Source organism: Chelonoidis abingdonii, chromosome 24 (assembly GCF_003597395.2).
Source record: "Chelonoidis abingdonii isolate Lonesome George chromosome 24, CheloAbing_2.0, whole genome shotgun sequence".
NCBI classification, from domain to species: domain Eukaryota; kingdom Metazoa; phylum Chordata; order Testudines; family Testudinidae; genus Chelonoidis; species Chelonoidis abingdonii.
Genome location: NC_133792.1, coordinates 14292331 through 14313517, shown reverse-complemented (window position 1 = coordinate 14313517; position 21187 = coordinate 14292331). Strand labels below are relative to the sequence as shown.

The following is a 21187-nucleotide window of genomic DNA, read 5'->3' as shown; positions in this document are numbered from 1 at the left end:
GATCTCAGCCACTGCTGTCATGGGGCAATGATTTGGAGATTAATCCCAAGGAATGCCAAGTCTTTTAGCTCCAATCATGAGCTGTGTGGAAGTTTGGGCTCCAGACAGACAGACACACACACACACTTATGGGTGGGGAGGGATAAATAGTTCTAATTTCTGTCCCTTTCCCAAATGTCATTGACCCTGAGCCCCCGATAAGGCTCAAATAAGCCAGGAATGACGAGTCTTGGCATATCACTGTAGGAACTCTATCATCTCTAGACTATGTGTATTTCTGGAGGACAGACATCTCTCTCTAGTTACGTGGTGCATGTGTGTAAAAAAAATAATAATGATACAAGCAGAGCTCCCATGAGAGCTTGCCAGCTCCCCGATTGTTTGTCTGAGTAACTGCATCCATGAAACCTGCTTCTTAAAGACTCCGAACAGAGTTTCTTGGCTCGCCACAGTAGGTTAGATAAAATTGTGCTGACTGTGTTCTCCAAGCCCTCGCTGACAAGCCTGCTGCTTATTGTTAGGGGAGGGCAGACGCCTCGCAGGCTGCTCTAAACCTTCCCTACTGCAGGCTGGGCTCTTCTCTCTCTCTCTCTGCTATCCATAATCTCGACAGCCTGCTCTTCCCCTGTATTGATTAGCCACCTTGGACAGGAGTCCTGATCTGTAAGCACCGCGCTGCAGAGAGAGAGAGAGAAAGCTGCCTCCTGGGGGTTATGGATACAGCTGTGAGATATACAGCTGTGTCAATAGAGGCAGCGCAGGCCAGGAGGCGACTCAGGATTTATCGCAACACACTTTCCACTTGGGAAATCTCCTCCAGAGGGGAAGCTAGAGCTCCACTGCTAGCCTAGAAACCAACACCTCAGCAAGGAGAGATTTATTGATATCGATCCTAAAATATCATCGGTCTCTTTAGGTGGAAACAGCACTGGGCACAAGGGTGGGTTGGACTTCCAATGTTTCTGTGAGTGTGAAAGTTTTTATCAGCATGAGGACATTGCCAACACCTCTCACGGGGAACAGGAGGCAACCCAAAAGAGGGGGTTGTTTCCTGCCGCAGGGCTGGGAAAGTATCTGGGGGGTGATGTCTCAATAGGTCAGACACCTTAATAAATGGCCTCGTCACCCACACCTACCTGGAAATCAATGAAAAGCAGGAGGTTTATTTAGATACCTAAACATGGTGCCTAATTTTAGGCACCCAAGTTTGAAGATTTTTACCATCGTGTTTCACTCTCATGTCACTTCTTTTGGGTGATAATCTCAAAGTACTTTATAAACATGAATGAATTAGCCTCACTGCCCACTGGGAGGCGGGTAAATACCATGAGGCCCATTTCACAGGGGGCTAAACCGACGCACAGATAGGTTAGATTAATTTATCCAAGATCACACAGCAAAATAATAGCTGAGCCAAGAACTGACCCAGGAGCTCTAAATCCAAGAGTATCTGCTCTACTAGATCATATGCCTGAAGCCGCCTCAGAGCTGGATTTCCCTGGGGAAGTCTAGGGACAGATTTTCAGGTTTGCAGCTCCCAGGGTGACATAGAGGTCAAGTTTTTCCAAGGAGCTCAGCACCCAATGTGCACCCAACATGCTGAGCTCTGTTGAAAATCTGGTCCCAAATTTGAGTGTAGAACTCTCTTGAAAATTTGGCCAAAGGCCCTGATCCAAACCCTAGGAAGTCAATTGCAAGATTCCCCTAGATTTCAGTGGACTTTGGATGAGGACTAGAATGAAGGAATAAACTCCCAGTGAAAATAAAGATCAAAAGAAAGAGAAAACTGACCCAATAAAACTCAGATCTGTTAAACTGAATCCTTTCTGATTTACAAATCTGACATACATCGTTTTACGAAATGTGTATTTATCCAACTTTTGCTTCATCACAAAATGCCAGAGAGCATCAATATTCCTTTCAAGCACAATGGTTCAAATAGAGTTGAGTTATGAGTAAGGGGATACACCAGTTATGGAACCACTGAGTTACTCTTCACAAGGCAAAGTTTATTCATTCACTCTGATACCTAGTTCCAAGCTGTAAAATTAAGGGGCTGATTCTGCTCTTCCCTCTCTTGCTGATCTATCACTCCCTGGGATGGAGATAGAAAACAAGTGCATCTGCCTCTCAACAGATTCATCACAGTATATTTCCTTGGTAGCCAAGGCCTTTTCACCAGATGCCTATTAAGGATCTGACCCAGTAAGTGTGGATGTCAGTTGCAAAACTCCCATTAACTTCAGTGGGAGCAAGCCATAAAACGATCAGGCCTGTTAATAGAACTATTTTGGTGCAACTTGCAGCAGGACAGTAAAGACACCAATGAGGGAGAGGAACGTTTAGGGTGTTAAAAAAAAAAAAAGGCAGAACTAGGAATAAAGGGATGAGATTAAGGAAGAGACCATTTAGGATGAATATCGGCAAGAACTTCTTGCCAGGAAACATTGCAAAACTGCATGATCCTGACGCGATGCAGCTAGTACTGTTGTCTTTTCATTAAAAAAAAAAGTGAGAAATTAAATACAAAAAATTTCATTATGGTAAAGTTAAGGCTGCAGATTTATAGCAAACAAATCTCAGTGCTGCCAACATTCAGCACTTGTGATTTTGTCACAAGCCTCATGATAGTCCATGTTTTCTTAAAGCACCAGTCCCTGCTATTGCTGGAGAAGCTCAGCTTTCATTTAAAAGTAAAGTAAGTTTTTAGTCCTCTTGGTTATGGAGAAAAGCTTGAAAATGGGAATGGTAAGGACTCAAACCGCAAAAGGCAAATTCATGGGGAGGGAGGCCTGGCTGGAAGATCAGCTCTCGCTATCCAGGATCCAGTGAGAGATCATGGGACTATGCAGCTGAGTGGTGGCAAGGAGCAGCCAGACAGACGTCTTCTACAGATGTCCCAAAATCTAGGGGATACCTGGGTTAAGGGCATGGGACTCCTGTCTTCTTTTGCAGGGGGCTTTTGGAATTTAGAAAACATGTACCTAATGGAAGAATGAATAGGAAACTCAGCAACTTTTCAACTCACTGGCTTTCCTCTCCTCTGTCTGAGCTATTCCCATGGAGGTGAGACTAGACTCTATGCTTATAAAGAAAGGGTTTTTTTAAATAGTATTGTTCCTCTGTATTCAGTGCTGACAATTGCTAGGTGCTGTGCAAGACATTAGAGTAAAGGAAGACTCAAGAAACCTGATTTCTCCCACCCAAATGTCAAAATTAGAATTATAGAAAGAAAAAAATGTGACTTTAAAAAATACTTCAACATGGCCACTGTAGTTCAGCAGTGTATAGATGACTATGGACCACTTGCCAATTAAGAGGCCGGTGGCTCAAGTTTTTAATGCTGTCAGCCTGCTTGCAAATCAGTTGCCTCCTGCGGACCACCAAGCACCCCACAGCCACGGCCGTGGGCACCTGCCAGTACAGAAGTCCTGTTTAAAAAGTGACTTGGATTCTGAATAAACAAACACAATGGAACCCGCAGCGAAGATGCAATTGACAATGCACCTCAACTCACTAGAGTCAGGAGTGAATTTTAATGGTTTTTTTTTAGCTCCTTGGAGAAATGAGCAAATTCCACATAAAATCAGGGAGAGAAGGGACGAGAGAAAAATAACTCATTTTAGATCTACAAATTAAATCTTAGGAGCCAAAATCTCATGATAGTCAATAGAGTTTTGGCTTGTAAGTGCCTAAATCCCTTCTGAAAATGAGACTTGGGCTTCTTGTGGTCAGGCATTGCAATGCTGAGCAAACCCAGCAACACCTACGTACCTTTAAAAATCTGGGCCCATGCTTATGGACTTCAGCACATGCTTCAGTGCTCTGCTAAGTTCTGGTTTAGAAGCAGAATCTGGCCTGGGAAGAAGGTGGAGATATGCCAATGAAGGTCTCCCTCTCTGTTTTAAAGGGACAGGGATGTTTTCTGAACAGCTGTATGGGGAGGGTCAGGCCCCCCTGCTCATCTGGAAGGGTGCAGGCACCGAGGGGGAAGCAGGCACAGTCTCAAGGCTCAGAGAGAATGACACTACGAACAGTTTATTGTCTATATTTGTAACATGCTGGTACCAAGCCTGCTTCCTATGCTGCAGGATTTCCATCCTTTTTCCCTGCTCCCTCACCTCTCTCTTTCTTCCCTTCTTCCCCCCCCCCATTACCCTTCCTTAGCTTGTCCTTTCCCTATCCTTCTTTCTTTCTCATTTCAAACTGACTCTCTCTCTTTTCTCACCCTCCCTCCCTCCTTTCCCTGCTGCCAAGTCCACAGGTTTCCTGCTACGACCTTGAGTTGATTGCTGGAGCTGGTAGTCGGTTTGTTAAAGGAGCTGCAAGGGCAGCTGTCACTGGGGCGATTTGTGTTCTCCCACTGCCAGCCACAGCAAGGGGCCAAACTCCATTGGGCCAGGACTCTTTGTGGGTGGGGTAGGGGCGCACAACTCTGGCAACAAATGGGGGAGGACGTGGGCAGCTGGCTCAAAGTTCTGCAAGCCAATGGGAGCGCTCGCTCGCTCCAAGCATGGCCATTGGTTGCCAGAGTTATGGACTGGTCATTCCCATCAGTGGCCGCTATGTTTCAGCCGTAGTAGCACAGTAGATGGAGGCTGTTTCTTGCCTCTGCATCTGGCACCTCCGCCTCACTCCCTTGACTGGGCCGTAGTCCCCGTTTAAGTCCTTCAAATTTTAAAGCCTTTGACCTAGCAGGCCGGGATGGGGATCTGCTCTCTAATGGGCTAGTGATCAGATTCAAGTAGCACAAGTTGCTCAGCCTGAGCAACGGCAGCTGCATCAATGGGAGCTCTGCACAGAGATTACAGGGAGAGCAGGGCCCTTCGCTTCAAAGGAAGATTCCACTTCCAAGCCCTGTCGGCGAACCATAGACTTTCAGCCACTGGCAACTTCCGGAGAGTTTTGAATTTCAGCCACACCTAGAGGGGAGAAGTATCCCTTCCCCTCACCGTGCAAACTCCTCCGCCCCTAGCACGTCCAACTCGTCACAAACACGCTCACACACCAGCTAGTGTGTTCACACAAATATCCACACACTCAAACTAACACTGCGTTCACACACACACACACAAAGGCACAGAGTTTAGTACACACACTTACACACACACTAACCTACCTTCACACTCCTACAAACACCACCATACCAAAACAGCAAAGAGGTGTGCTGGGGATTCAGGTAGCTGGCTCTCTGCCCTCTCTGCCAGTCATGAACCAATGACCCAGCCTGGTGCTAGGGGGCGCTGTGCTGCAGGAGGTGCCACCTTTCAGAGACTCAGAAAAGCTGTGGTCTCTAGATCTCAACACCCTTTTCACAAGTATAGTATAATTAGCCTAGATGCCATAGCCAAATGCCAATTTGGGCAATTATGAACTGCCAGCCTCAATCTCCCCTGCAGTTTCAACTGGAGGCAGTACCTTCTGTCTTCAGTTCATTTCTAGTTTGGCTGTATACTCTTAAACAGCTGTTGCGTCCCAACCAAGAAGTGGCTGCATTTCAGGGGCGGATAAAGTTTATAAATGGCTTTGTAATTAAGAGAGATTTGGGATGTAATTAATTGTGATTATAACATACAAACACATGTTCTGGACTAAAACATGAAAGGTCCTATTTCCATTCCCTCAACAATTAGCTACTGCAGAAATTAAGCCAGCAATGCACAGGTATTGGCCCCATGTAGCTGGGTGTGTCAAACCCGAAGCTGTTAGCCTAGGGCAAGAAATTGTACTAGAGGGTAATTGTGTAAATGCTGGATTGTGAACTTTCTATTCATGCTGGTGAGCAGTTACTCACGAAGGCAGTTCTTTTGACTCCAATAGAACCACTAATGGGTAGAATTGCTTACCAGTGTAAACGGTTCAAAATCTGCCCTCAGACACTGATGTTCTTTGTTAATAAACTCAGAAAACATTAAACTACTTCAGGTTTGTGATTCCTAACCCAGACTCTTTCCGAGTTCTCGCTAGAGCTGGACAGACCATTTGCAGTGCAAAAATTGTGAAATTTGGCCCCCTTTTCTGCTGCCAAATTGTGTGCAAACACATCATGATTCCTATGAATTCATGGGCTACTACTTCTTCAATGGATGTTTTGTGCAAACATGAAATCCCATGAGCGTACCATATGCCCCAGACCTGAAGCTGATTTTGAGTTGTATCAAGCCAAAGAAGTCAAATCAAATCATACCATAGTGAGGGGCTTTCTTTACATTCACCTTAGTGTTACTGCCATGATGAGTCAAGTGTCAAATTATGCCTGTGAAATTGGCTTAGTCTTGGTAAAGCCCAAGTGAAAATTAGGCCTGTCATGGAGAATCGAACATTTAAAAGCCATCTAAAGTGACTACAAACACTTTACAGGCCAATCAGGAAAAGGACCCCTGTACTGATGACGCCTCTGATTGTTCAGAACTGCCTCCTACGAAGAGAATTGCGTGCTACCGTGAGTTCTGCAGTCATGGAGCAGTTATTAACGAACCGTTGTCACTGGTATTTTAAGAGGTAATTTGGATACACCGAATGGCCTGAGATTCCAACCTTGTTTGATGGTCCTGGACATGTAGAGGACCACAGTCATTAAGTGCCTTAAAGGTGAGCAGAAACACTTAGAAATTATGCAGGACTCCATAGTTAGAGTGGAGCTGAATTAACATGGAAGCTCATGGGGAACCAGTGAAAGGGGATCAGTTTACAACATGGGCTGCAGCATTCTTCAGTGACAGTAATACCAGTAACCAAGCCTAGGGGAAATGGTAGCTTTGACCAGTGATTCCAAGCCTTTCTTCTCATTAAGCAACAGTCTCAGCCTGTATGTTCTGGAGATGGAAGATGTTCTAGTTACAGATCCATTGACAATGCCCAAACTATAGGCCTGATCCAAAGCCCGTTGACTTCAGTGAGCTAACTACTCATGCTAAACTATCAGTTCGCCCTTGTATTTAGCTGTGACACTTTTAGTACCTTTCCCACACCTGAAGAAGAGCTCTGTGTAAGCTTGAAAGCTTGTCTCTATCACCAACCGAAGTTGGTCCAGTAAAAGATAGTACCTCACCCACCTTGTCTTTAACATCCTGGGACCACCACAGCTACAATACTGCATACTGCAGAGCTCTTGTCTTCTTACATGTCTGTAAATGCCATGTGCATCAAAGGTGCTAGATGAACAATAAACGCTACTGTACAGCACACAGGCTCAGGAAAATAGTATCAACAGGAATTATCAAGCTGGTTGAAGAAGCACATGAGCAATTAGCAAGATGTCTGTATGACTGGGATTTAAGCAATGACCTTGTTTACCCCGGGATCCAGCCACCAGTGTAGCTGCATCGCTTTGAAACTGGAGTAAACTGCACCAGTGCAAGCTGTCTGTAAATTGTGTCAGCACCAAAGACCAGATTTTCAAAAGGGTTCAGGGTCTGATCTTCAGCAGCTTGTTGGCACCCACAGTTGGAGCCAGACTTTCAAAAGTGCTCAGCCCCCAGCGTGTCTGGAAATCTGGCTTTGGTGATGGGTGCTGAGCATTTTGGAAAATCTGGCTCTAAGGGTTAGCACTGCTCAAGACAAAATCTCACTATATCATGTGACCTATAAGGATGTGGAGTAAGCAGCTGGAGGAGAAATCACAGCCCAGGGGGTATAGATCTGGGGGATGAACGGCCAGAAGAGCGAGCTAAAGGATCCTATCACTGAGACCTAATGCAGGGCAATGCGCAAAGCTGAAAGCTTGGTTAAACAGACCCATGAGAGCTGTTGCTGATCGATGTTGTAAACAAAACTGAAGCCATTGTGACAGCCCAAGAGCACAGTGCAAATGGGTCACATAGTCAGTGGTGCTGAGTGCTGCCAAAACAGCTAAAACGCCAAAGCAACACAGAATCCGAATCAAAAGGATCCAGTCAACAAGTCTATAAATGTTACCAAATCTACAGCTCCTCAGGAACTTCCTGGGGCTTGTTTCATAGCACCAGCTGGAAGGGAATTCAGACCCTCCTGCCCCTATCACATGAGATGAAGGCAAGTTGCCGTTAGCTCTTATCAGTCTAGGTTTTATGACATACAGTGAAGCATTCTGGGAAGGAGGGAGATATTGTTGCTAGAAGTAGGACAAATTTGCAAAATCTGGCTCCAGATTTCAAGCACACCACAGTTTGCCAGAGTTCGGATCCAAGGTTTTGGTTCAGTCCCTTAAGGTGACTGGTACTGAAATTCAAATCCAGGCTTGAGGTGGGAGGCTCAGATCCAGAGTTTCGGTTCAGACCCATCTCTAACTATTATATCCACATACTAATGGGGAAACTGAGGCAGAGTGGGGCCAAGGACCCTGAGGTATTCAATGGCACAGCCAGCAGAGAAACCCAGGAGAGCTGACTCCCTATAACAGACCACAAATGCAAAATAAGAAGTGTACTTAAAGGAAGAACCCCCAGGCCCCCCAAAAGTAGGGTGGACTCCACACTGCTGGATGGTGGCTTGGGAGCTCTTATTCCATCTCCTGACCTGAGGTTTGGGACTCGCTGAACCTATGCTCAGGAGAGAAGAACTTTCCGAAAAAAGCAAACATTGGAGGAGGGGGGCGAAGGAGGAGAGGAAAGAAAAGGAGAAAAATGAGTTTTCCTGCTGCCCCAATGGCGTTGTCGATTGATCGGGTGCAGGTTACGGTGGAGCGGTGGTGAGAGCCTCTTTCCCAACTGCTAGCTTATAATTATTGGAAAAAAACCTGTGCTGCTGCTGCAGTGAAATTAGTTATTGATCTCTTGTCTGGGTGACGAGGCTCTGCTCTCCTCTCCCTGCCGCTGCAGAGCCTCCCAGCTGCTCTGGTGCTCTATGCTAAGAAGCCCAGATCCCACCAGTCTCCCTCTCCCTGCCTCCCCTCTGATGTTGTGGGGGCCAGGGGTGGGGCGGGATCCATGGGGCACTGTAATTCAGCTGGAGATTTCCAGTGGTATGAGATGCCTCGAGGGAACGGAGTTCAGCACACAAGGCTGGGGAGCCCCTGATAACCACCCCCCTCGCACACCAGGAGCCCACCCCGGCTCTAAATGGAAGGTTATGTCCTAGGGAAGTCATGACCCCTCTCTGCGTGAGTCCAGGAGAGGGGAAGAAGGGGGCAGGTAAGAGAAACAGGAGCCAGTCAGAGAATTCTGCTGTGTAAGAGCAAGCCCGGGGCCTGAGGGCTGCACTGGAAGAGACTTGTGCCATATGCCAGGCTGGAGCAGCCGCCTCCCAGCACCTTATTCCGAACTGCTCAACCCAACAGATCACCACCAAAGCAATGCTCGAGGGCCTGATCCTGTGCCCTCAAGTCCTGCTGACATCAGTGGGTGGGGAGGGTGCTCAGCATGTCTCAGGATCGGAGCCCATATGGCGCTTGCTCCCAAGATACTACAGTGCTTTTGTCCCCACCCCTGAGTTGTGTCTAATTCCTCCTTCTCCACTCTTCCCCTCCCTGCTGCCCACAGGCTGGCATGTGGTTACGGATACCCCCTAGGCTGGCTGGCACGGCACAGCTGCTTAATGTCTGCCAGCTGGCTACTCACATGGCATCTCTCACTTCCTCTACTCACTTGCTGGGCTACCTCCAGAACTGGCCAGAGCCCTGTGGGCCAGCTGGCACAAGCAAATTGTGTGTGTGTGTGTGTGTGTGTGTGTGTGTGTGTGTACACAAATCCCCCATTTGCTCATGTGTGTATGTTTCCTAGGGATCCTTCATCTCCACAGCCCACCACCATTTGGTCTCCAAACTGCTGTGGGAGTGGGAACACAGTAGGGTCTTTCCTGAGGCTCTTTTCACCTCTGGATAAATGGCTCTGCTTGGGGATCCAGGGTATGTGCACAGATAACAGCAGGAAATCAGGCAATCTAAGGGCCTTTTGTTGTCCTGAAAAAGGCTCTTTACATCACAGAGTGGGCTGCTGCAGGGGGAATCTGTAGGAAGGGAGCTTTGTTCCTCACTGCCTGAAATGTAAACACTCTCCCTCAAGCCCACCAGGGTCAGGCTGGCTGGGGGGTCCCCTCCCCACTGTCAGTTTTCTCCCAGCAGCAACAGCCTGTGGGAAGGAGCTGGATTTTAACACTGGATTTTATAGTACAGGGGGCTAGCCCGGCTGAGGTCAAAGGAGACAATTACAAAAGACAGGGGATGACAGGTAGATCTGGGCAGGGAATGGTTTTCCTATCCTGGGAAAATTTTCAAGATTCCAACAAATTTTTCCCAGCCTGAAATAGGACAAAAAGTCAAAAACTTTGAAGATCAAACATGCAAAGAAATATTTTTTTAAGTTTGAGTCATTTGCAATGCTTCGATTTCACAACTTCAAAATTTTTTGTTTCAATGTCGATCTTTTATTAATTTTTTTTAAACAAAGTTTAATTTAGGTTTCAAAGTGAAAAGTTGTTTTGAACCAAAAAAAACAAACGTTTTCATTTAGAAAATGTCAACATGGGACATTTCAACAATTTTGAAACTTTTTTTTTTTTAAACAATTTGTTGAAATGGGAATTTGTGTCCAAACTGACCATTCCCTTGAAAAGTTTCAGTTTTGACAAACTGGCATTTTCAGATGGAAAACCGTTTTGTCAATACATTCCTGACCAGTTCTAGTCACATGGGGAAGGGCTCCTTGCCTATAAGAAATACGGAACCTTTTCCCTCACCTCATGAGGACCCTTCCTTTCACACACTCAGTTTGGGAGATTTCAATCTTCCCAGAGCCTGCTGGGAACAGGGCATCACCATTTCCCCCTCCCGGGGATAAAATGGAGGAATAGCTTCTCCCTTCACCGTAGAGAAGGGAAAACTGTGTGGAGAAGCACAGAGGAATGGATAAAAGAACCGATTGGGGGAATGTTACAAGGAGGGGAATTTGCATATTGCTATCCATCTGTCCCCAGGGTGAAATGGCCAAGAGCCTTGGTAACTGAACCATTTGGACACAGTCAAGGTCTTGTGCTAAACTGCGATGGATTGAAACTCTCTGCCTTGGCATGGAGACAGGAAACACGTGGGTGAAAACATACTCCCCATTGGTGGTCATAGAAACCAACAGGGTACTTACTGGGGTTTAGAGCCTCTTTTATGGTACAGCATACCATAGAGGGAGAATTCCCAGCTCAAATATTCATGGAGTTCAAGGCCAGAAAGGGCCACGATGAACATCTAGTCTGAGCTCCTGCATCGCACAGGCCACAGAACTTCCCCGAAATAATTCCTAGAGCAGATATTTTAGAAAAACATTTAATCTTGATTTAAAAACTGCCACTGATGGAGAACCCACCATGACCCTCAGTAAATTGCTCCAATGGTTAATTACTCTCCCCATTAAAAATGTACACCTTATTTCCAGTCTGAATGGGTTTCAGCTTCCAGCCATTGGATCACGTTAGACCTTTCTCTGATAGATGGAAGGGCCCATTATTAAATATTTGTTCCCCATGTAGGATATTTACAGACTGTCATCATGTCACCCGTTAACCTTCTCTTTGTTATGCTAAATAGATTGAACTCTTTGAGTCTGTCACTATAGGGCTTGTTTCCTAATCCTTTAATCATTCTCGTGGCTCTTCTCTGAACCCTCTCCCATTTATCAACATCTTCCTGGAACTGTGCACACCAGAAATGGACAGAGTATCCCCGCAGCGATTACCCCAGAGTCAACCAGAGAGGGAAAATAACCATTCTGCCCTTTCTCCAGATTCCCCTATTTATGCATCCCAGGATCACATTAGCTCTTTTGGACACAGTATCACATGCTTTGCTGATTGTCTACCATGATCTCCAAACATTGGCACTGACTCCGTGGGTGTGGCGAAAAAATGGTGGGTGCTGAGCACCCACCGTCAGCCCCCCCCACATTCCCCAGTGTCTCCTGTTCCGCCCGTTGGCAGGCCCCAAGGATCAGCGCCTCCTCCTCCTTCCCCTCACCTCTCACCCACTGCAGTCAGCTGTTCCGTGGCATGCTGGAGGCTCTGGGAGACAGGTGGAGGAGCGAGGACACTGCATGCTCGGGGGAAGGGGCGGAACTGGGAGGGAAGAGGCAGGGTGGGGTGGAGAGGGGACAGGAAGAGACAGGGCAGGGTGGGAACTTGGGGGAAAGGGTAGAGTTGGGGCAGGGCCTGGGGCAGAGCCGGGGCTCAAGCCCCCTTCCTCCCCCCCAGCACTTTGGAAATTTGGTGCCTGTGCCCCCACATCTTTTTCAGAGTCACTGCTTCCCAGGATAGAATCCCCATTCTGTAAGTGTGGCCTGCATTCTTTGTTCCCGGATACACACATTTACATTTAGCTATATTAATACTTGCATTGTTTGCTTGCGCATGGTTTACCAAGTGATCCAGATCACTCTGTCCTCTTCATTACTTACCACTCCCCCAGTTTTTGTGTCATCTGCAGGAAGACAGACATGCGTTAGCTCTGCTTGAGCTAGCACGCTAAAAGTAGCAGAAAGGCTGTGGTGGCATGGGCAGTGGCTCAGACTAGCTGCCCAAGGTCAATCCTGCTGGATCCCGTGAGGATGTATTCAGGTGGCTCGCCTATGTTCCTGCAGCACTGCTGCTATTTTTAGCACACTAGCTTGAGCAGAGCTAGCACGTGCTGGGAATTACACTTCCAGCTCAGCCAGAGATACCCTAAGTGTCGGCTAGAAATTGCTCCCCAGCTCAGGCTTCCTCTGCAGTGCTCCAGGAGCTCCCACTGGTTTTCTTCTCACTTTGATCGAATGTTACAAGTATCTGCCTACACTAAAATTCTGGGAATTTGACCCAAATTCCAGCCCAATGGCCCTGGAAGGAGTCGTGTCAGGGACGGCTGAGAAACAGGGCCTGGGAATGAATGCTGAGAGCCGGAGGCCCCAGAGTGGCCATGATACATAATGGAAGGCCTGTGGGACGCCGCAGAGTGGAGGGGCTGGAACCAGAATCCCAGCTCTGTAAAACCCAACGCCTTCCTACATTCAGATCCAGGTTGGCACTTCACAGCCAGGGCCTCTCTGTATGTTGGGCCTGATTCCAAGCCTCAAATCCATCACCCTGGTACTTCTTGATATGGGCGTATCTCACTTGCTGGGGAGTTCCCACCCTTCTCCTCCGTCTACCATCTGCCCTCATCCCCTGGCCATGTGTCCCCACGGCAGAGCAGGGCATGGAGAGGAAGAATTGGGCGCACAGTGATCCTAGCCTGGGAGAGAATCCTGGAGAACGTGCGTGGTGAATACGTAGAGAGATCTCCACGCAGGCAAGGGATCGCTTGGGGCTGGGTCCCCAGCAGATGTGCAGTTTACAGGCTGAGCCAGTCTCCCGCAGCCACTTTCACCTTGAGCAGTGAGACCAGAGGCAGAGCCATGCTCGGCCCAGTTTCCCTCTGGCAGATGGGGTGGCCCAATGGGCGAGGTTGGCCCTGGAGTGGAGGCATAGAGACCCCTGGCCCACCCCAACTTGGCAGCTCTACAGGCGCATTCCTCAGGGCTGCAGCAGTGGCTGGAGGGGGGTGGACAGGATCAGTAACAGCCACCTGACCAGTCCTGGAGCCAAGCGAAGGCTGTTCACTGACAACCGCCTGGCCATCCCCTTGTCCTGACCCAACAAAAGGCCAGTGGAACAATGGGCTGCTGGGTAGGAGGGGGAGACATCTAAGGGGAACAGGCTGGGGTGAGTATTTGTTTAGCCTGTGGAAGGGAGGAGGAGGAGAGGAAACCAACTTTCAAAGTATTTCACCCTTTGTTAACCCTTCCCAGCCCCCTCCTCCCCCCATGCATTCCACACACACAGACTCACAGGGGGGTCCTGGCCAGGGAGGAATCAAGAGCAGCTCGTGTTACAGAACTGCCTTCCAAGAAGCTCAGAGCAGCCTGATCCTTCCAAGCTAAGTTCACCCTGGTGGGACACTGAATTCCCCACTGCCGCCCCCCACCCCGCTGCTGGCCTCTCCCAGGGCAGAGAGATGGAAAACTATTAGTTGTAGGAGGGAGAGAAAAGATTACTTCTATTATCAGGGTTTATCCATAACCCGAGAGGAGGGAAGGACTTCACGGTACAACTTTAGGGAGTCATTAGGGAGTCGGCATACTGCTGTGTATTTGTCTCTCCTGGGGAACGAGGCTTGAGAATTGTGATTTAATTTTTTTAACCTGTTTGTTGGATCCATTTCCAAACGTGAGTCTTCCATGGCGAGAGAGGCAGGCAGCACAGGTCACAGCGGCTGTGCACTGCAAGGGCTGTGTGCGGGGGGCCCAGGGTTGGGACTGCAGGTGTTCTGGCAGGTGGGGTCCAGGACTTGAACAGTCGGGCTGCTGCCTGTCTGGATGAGCGGACTGACAGATCACACCACAGATCCTGAAATCTGTTGGCCACACACCATGTTTCGGGGCCTAATTCTCCATTCCCAAGCACAGTGTGTTGTCACACACCCCAGTGACTAGTGGAGGCAAAGGAGGTATAAGTTACCATGGCAGTGCTTTGTTCCCACTTTGCAGTAGCATAAATGAGAGCACAAAGTGCCAAGCAATGGAGATCCAGGCCCACTGTATTCATACGAGAGAATGACCAAGTCCATATCTGGCTTGCTGCCCGAACCTAGGCATATCATTTAAAAAACACACAACTCTGTGCCTCAGTTTCCCCATCTGTAACATGGGGATAATAGTTGCCTGTCTCACAGGTGTTGATGTAAGTAGAGCCAGATGAATGATGTAAAAAGATTTCTGTGGATATCTGTTTGGCCTTTAAATGAATTCCCAGTGGTCGTGTTCACATTCCGTTTCCACAAATATTCCAGCCTATGCATGAGAATGCCATGAATTTTTAACAAACATCGGTGACTGTTCACAGGAAGTGAACTTCCAATTCATGGTTGCGACTATCCTCATTGGAAACCTGAGTCCAAGAGTTATGTTCACCACTCAGGGACATAGAAACATTCTGCATGATCTAAAAATACCAACATACCTCAAACGCTGAATCCCAGATACTCACAATGGGGAACAATGAATGGATCCAGAAGGAGCACAGCAGGGCTAACCCAGTGCTGCCACACCTGCAGCTGCAAGGGGCTCCCATGTCAGTAGGGACCCAACTCACAAGGGACAGGTGGAAAGGAGAGTTGGACATTTACCACTCAGACTCCCTGCCATGTGGCACAAGCTGCTTTGTGCTGAGCACTTGGTGGAGATAAACCAGGGAGAATTCTCATACCAACTTCGGGCTCATTCCCTACTGACCCCAATCTATAGTTCTTAAGCCTTTCCCATCTAGCTCCACAAAGCTGTTTGAAGTGCACCATACACTGAACACCAGGCTGGGCAGCTGGTACGGCCAATTGATGACTTTGTAGGGGGCCTCAAAGTTGTTTGAACCTTCTCTGACTCAGTGAGTCATTTCAAATAATGGAGCACTCAAGAAAATCACCATCTGCTCAAGCACAATTCGCAACCAGAGGAAGAAGTGAAGTTCAACAGATGCATTATTTGCCCAGCTCTGGCATTGAGCACTGGGTCACTGCTTGTACCGTGTTTTGGAGTGATTTGAATGGGATAGGATGATCTGTGACAGGCGAACCTTACAAAGTCTAGAGGCATGTTTGGGGTAAGCACCCAGAAGCTCAGCTGCTCCTCAAAATTCTCTAAACCTCTGGCTTTTACTAAATGAGGCAGAAAAATAAAACCTCACTAGACATGACTTGCTCTCTCATGAGATTTGAGATTTCGGGTGCTTCCTGCTTCCAGCTAGAAACCCCATGAAACCAGGGCACGCCTTTCATTTTAGTGCTCAAAGGGGTGGGAGGAAACCAAGAGCTGCTGCTGCAAAAATGAAAAACTAAGGTCAACAATTTCAAATATGGGCATCCTAAGTCCATAGCTGGGCACCTAACTCCGAGGAGACATTTTCAGAAGCATAATTCATAGAGTTTAAAGCCAAGAGAGAGATTAGATGATCTAGTCTGATCTCCTGTCTATCACAAGCCATTACATTTGCCCCAGTTACCCTAGCACTGAGCCCCAAAATTTGTGTTTGACTAAAGCTTATCTTCTAGGAAAGGCATCCAGTATTGATTTAAAGATGTTAAGATCTGGGGAACCCACCTGGGAGTTTGCTCCTCTGGTTAATCACCTTCACTGTTAAAAATCTGTGCCTAATTTCTCTTTTTGATTTGTCTGGCTTCCAACCATTGGTTCTTGGTATTTCTTTCTCCGCTGAAGCTGTGGCTCGGGCTGGAGCTCAAGCTCTGAAGCCCACCCCCTTCCTTAGGCTTCAGAGCCTGAGCAGCAACTTCTACACAGCCCAAGTGTGTCGCCCTGGGTTTGGAGGCTTGCTGACACAGGCTGTGTAGACATACCTTTAAAGTCTCTCACTGTCAGGCATTTTCTCCAGCTCTCAAAACTTAGTTTGTGGCTCTTATCTGCACCCTCTCCGGTTTTTCAATATCCTTTTTTAAACTCGAGCCCGAGAGCTGGACACAGTATTCCAGTATCAATCTCACATGCTGTATACAGCGGTAAAATCACCTCCCTACCCACTCCTCCCTGTTTAAACAGCCAAGGGTCACACTAGCCCTTTCGCCACAGCTTCAGTTGCTTGTCCATTAGGACCCCTAAATCTTTGCAGAATCACTGCTTTCCAGGATCCTGGCCCCATCCCCATTCTGTAGTCATGGCTTGGGCTCCTTGTTCATCAGTATTTAGCATTCCACCATCCTGTGTGTCATTCACAAATTTTATCAGCAGGGTTTTCTATTTACTTCCAGATCATGGATGAAAATGTTGAATAGCACGTAACCTAGTACCAATCCCCACGAAACCCCCCTAGAAACACCCCCATTCAATGACGATTCCCCACTGACACCTACTTTTTGAGATTTATAAGAGTTTTTAATCAATCTACCGTGTGCTGTACTGATACTGTATAGTGCTAATTTTTCAAGCAGATTGTTGTGCGGTACTAAGTCAAATGTCTTACAAAAGGCAATGCATATTACATCAATGCCGTTACCTTTATTAACCAAACTTGTAACCTCAACAAAGAATGAAATCCAGTTTGTTTGAGAAAACCTATTTTCCATTAAACCATGTTGATTGGCATTATATTCCTATCCATTAATTTTTCATCAGTTGTATCTGCACCAGCTTTTCTATTATTTTGTCCAGGACTGATGTCAGGTTAATTGGCCTGTAGTGAGCATGGTGTTCCCACTTGCCCTTTTTGAATATTGGCACAACATTAGCACTCTTCTAGTCTTTTGGAATTTCCCTGGTACTCTGAGGTTTATTAAAAATTAACATGTCAGCAGGCCTGAGATCTCCTCACCAACTCTTTTAGGACTCTTGGGTGCAAGCTATCCAGGCCTGCTGACTTATAAATGTTTATCAGTAATAGATGTTTTTAAACATCCTCCTTATTTAAAGAGCTGGAAAGTCCTTCATCACCCTCATGTGATACAAATACATCATCCTACTTCTTTCCAAATGCAAAAATATTTATTGAACCCTTTTGGCTTTTCTGCCTCATTAACAACAATTTTAGCACCCACAACTACCACGGACCACAGAGTGCTCAGCACCCCTAAAATCTGGCCTCTTCTTTAAGTCCTTAAGGTCCTGTCTAAACTATGGAAATTAGCACTGGTGTAACAAGTAGCTACATCTGTGCCAACCCCTAACATACACACACTGTGCTGATGCAAAATGGGACTTGCACAGGGTAATAGTCCATCTACACAATTACTCAATACAGAACTTCCCGGTACAGACAAGTCCTTACTTCAGGCAGCAATGGCTTTTTCAAACCTCAGAAACAGGCCAACTTACAGTTTGTACTATGGCAGCATGTCCAGTTCTTCCCTCCCTCTCAGTTACATCCTTCTAGACAATTGTATGAACCATGCAGCTTCAATCCCAAACCAGCACCTCCCATCCCCAATATACCTAAGAGCTCCTCAGCTGGGAAACCTCATGATGGTGTTCCCTATATGGGAGGCCAAAGGTCCCTAGTCTTACCTTGAGCCCACCATGGAGTCCACTGGAGTTGCACCAGGGATGAATCTGACCCATTGTTTCTAACTGGGTTTTCCATGGACATGGCATGGCTCAGCGAGCAGCCTTCATTACTCTAATGGACGGAAGGAATCAGTCTCCAATAGCTATTATCAGGCTGGAGTCTTCCCTTCCCGAGACGTGATCCCTCTGCTGGTTCCTGCGCTGTGTGTGTAAAAAAGGCAGTGCATTCCCTGATTAGCAATGTATCTACCAGTGTTTGGATTTTACAGGATTTACAAGAATCAAGATACTGTAGCAAACTTCTCAGGCCAAATGGATCCATGGTGTAAGCCCATGGAAGTCAATGGAGTTCCACTGGGGTGGGATTTTCTGACATGTTGATTGCTCTACCAAGTTTACTCCAATGGCCTGTTGTTATAACGCTCTTAAAAACAGAGAGAGAAAGAAAGGCAGGTGATGGCAAAATGCTGGCACTCAAGGACCCCCTAATACAGTGACCCTGGGTGGTGTTATTCTGCAGCAGCCCCCGTATCCATCCTACGGCAGGGAACACCACATTGCTGCAACTCCAGTAGCTCGCAGTGTGATTCGCTGAGGCCAGGATCCTCGTGAGTGGAGACTCCAACCTGGAGTGAGCACCCACGCCATCATAAGCCTATAGGCTGTGGTTTCATAGTATTCCTTTGGCATAGGATCCCCCGTGCACTGTGACTCCACACTACAGTGAGCATCGTGACACGGTACCCCCCCATGCTGCAGTACCCCATCCCCATCAGCTCTGATGCATGGCCCCTTATCGCCATGGTTCCATGCCATAGTAACCGCCCTCCCCCCAAACTGTGCTGCACCACCTCTCTGATGGGGAGGCCCTGTGCTGCAGCGGATTCAGGCTGCCGTGCCCTTCCAGCCAGGCGAAGCCCTGTTGCAGCAGCTTCGCTGCTTGTTGGCCCCGGGGAGCTCGGGAAGCAGGGTAATAATCTGCACCCCCAGCGAGGAAGGGACCCCATAGAGGAAGGCTACAAAGAGAAAGTGTCCTGTGGAAATGCCCGAGCAGCAAACCCAGGCAGGCAGACAGCAAAAGGAGGAGGGAGAGAGGCAGAGGAAGGGAGTGAGGGATGGAAAGAGAGAAGTGAAGGGGAGATGGTGACAGAGGAAGGAATAGAAGCAGAAGAGAGCAAGGGAGCAGGAGCGCAAGCATGAGCAGAAATGTGTTGCCGGGTTGTGTGCTTTGCTGTCAGCCGTCTCTGATTAACAGGCTGCCTTCCAGCTCCAAACCGGCTGCGTTCCTGGCAAAAAAAAAAAGCCCCCCCACCCCCCAGCTTCCTGATGTGGGCGGGGCTTGCTGAAAGGTTACATTTGCACAATGTGCCTCTGGAAAGCCGTGCCAGGGGTTGCGGGCGGGGGAGGGCGAGCGAGCGCGAGAGAAGGCAGCTCCATTCTGCTGTGCCTGTGTAATGGAAAAAACCCTCGGGGGGACTTGCAGGAAAATATCAAGTTACACTCAACCAGCACCATGCCCACTTCCAAGCCGCTGGTTCTGCTGAGAGAGCGGGAAGAGAGAGCGGCTGCCCAGCCAGGGGTGCCAGGGGTCTGCAAGCAGGGGTGGGGGGGAAGAGTGCAGAAGGAAAAGGGGAGAGAGGGAACAGCCAGATAGGGGGAGGAAGTGGGGACAGTGGGAGATGAGTGGGCAAAGGGAAAGAGCTGGGCTGTGGGTTGTAATACTTCCTCTAATTTCGGTGGTTGGGTTTGATGAGCAGGTGCTGGGTGGTGCTGGTGGCCTGTGATATACAGGAGGTCAGACCAGGTCAGCTGGAGGTCCCTTCTGGCCTCAAACTCTATCACTGTATGACTATGAATCTATGAGAGAGGGAGGAGAAAGAGTGAGGCACCCAAACAACCTTAACTCTGCCCTGCAGTGACACCAACAGAAAAAAAAAAAAAAAGAACCCCGCCTTCCACTTGCATCTCTAAAATTCAGTTTCCTCTCTTCTGGAAGCACAAACACTAAGATGCATTAGTCAGGACCACACAGCTACTGCATGAGGGGCAGTGTTAAGGGTGTGTGGATGCATTTCTGTATCTTGACATGGCTGGGTTTCATTTAAGCTTAACTTTCACGCTGAAGTTTCTGGGTTTACGATGCTCAGTTTGGAGATAGTTACAAAACCCCACCATGCTTTTTACCCTTAAAATTACTGCTAGATCCTCCTCCACCTTAATCCCAGTTGAATGTAATTTTTGGTTTGGGAATATTAAATCAAGTTCTTGAAGAAACAAACCTTTTCTCTTCTTGCACCAATGCCTGTAATGCTGGTAGAAGACGCTGTGCCAGGAAAGTCCAGCTATTCCAATATCTACTAGCTCATGATATCAGCGCCCAGCCCCACTGCTTCAGTTAAAGAGGTTCAGTCACTTTTTCCACCATCGGCTTTACACAGAAACGGGGCACGGTCCTGCAGTCATGGCCCAGTTTGCTACCGAAGCAGCATGCTCTTTACAGGAGAACCCCAGACCTGCCACGTTTTATTCACTGCCAGGAAGACCACGCTGCTTTGGGCCAGCTTTCAAAGTATTTCTTCCCTTGCAGTGAACGATTTTACAATTCCAAACTACTACAAATCTACCTGGCTGGTTTTTGAAATCTCCTTCATTAAAACTGTTAAACTTGACAGCCCTGCTGGACTGGAGGTGTTTAGACTGATTTTCACATAAAGAATGAACCCAATTTTTGTGGGAGAAGGGATTTTTAAACTTTCCCATCCATTTCAAATTCTCTCTGGCTGACACTTGGCATAAAGTTTAGTGGAGTTTGCCGGTGGGATTTTCCAAAGGAGACCATGGATTTTAGGAGCCCAACTACCATTGACTCATAATATGATTTAGGTGCCCAATTGCCAAAGTCTCCTTTGCAAATCCTCTCCTTAATCATTTATTGGATACGAAACATTATCCATGTCCCATGTAAACCCAGACTAACTCCACCAAAGCAAATGGCCTTACTCTGGATTGACACCAGGGTGACTGACAGCAGAATCTGTCCCATAACAAAGTTTCAAAAGCAGCATTTGGCTCACCAAGCTTCAACATCCCAGATGTTTTTACTGCTAAACAACAAGTCCGGGGAGAACTGCTTCCACCTCCCAAATGGGTGCATAGTCATAGCCTCATGCATAGCACATCCTTAGTGGCAGTGCTTTGTGGAATCCATA

General features: G+C 47.6%; 1 protein-coding gene across 5 annotated transcripts in view; it reads right to left on the bottom strand.

Moving 5' to 3' along the window:
• NTMT1 (N-terminal Xaa-Pro-Lys N-methyltransferase 1) overlaps window positions 1–21187 on the bottom strand; it is a 94531-nt gene that overhangs the window by 47900 nt on the left and 25444 nt on the right. For 3 of the 5 annotated variants that reach the window (XM_075060723.1, XM_075060721.1, XM_075060724.1), the window contains exons 2-3: window positions 12295–12379; window positions 11055–11207 (exon numbers count right to left, since the gene is read on the bottom strand). Coding sequence is in view for 1 of the 5 variants with exons in the window: in XM_075060724.1 (XP_074916825.1) it covers window positions 11055–11091 (37 nt within the window). In the remaining 4 variants the exon portion in view is untranslated. Of the gene's footprint in view, window positions 1–11054; window positions 11208–12294; window positions 12380–17978; window positions 17998–21187 lie in introns of those variants that run through there. The other 2 variants (XM_075060722.1, XM_032797719.2) reach the window with 2 other exon arrangements.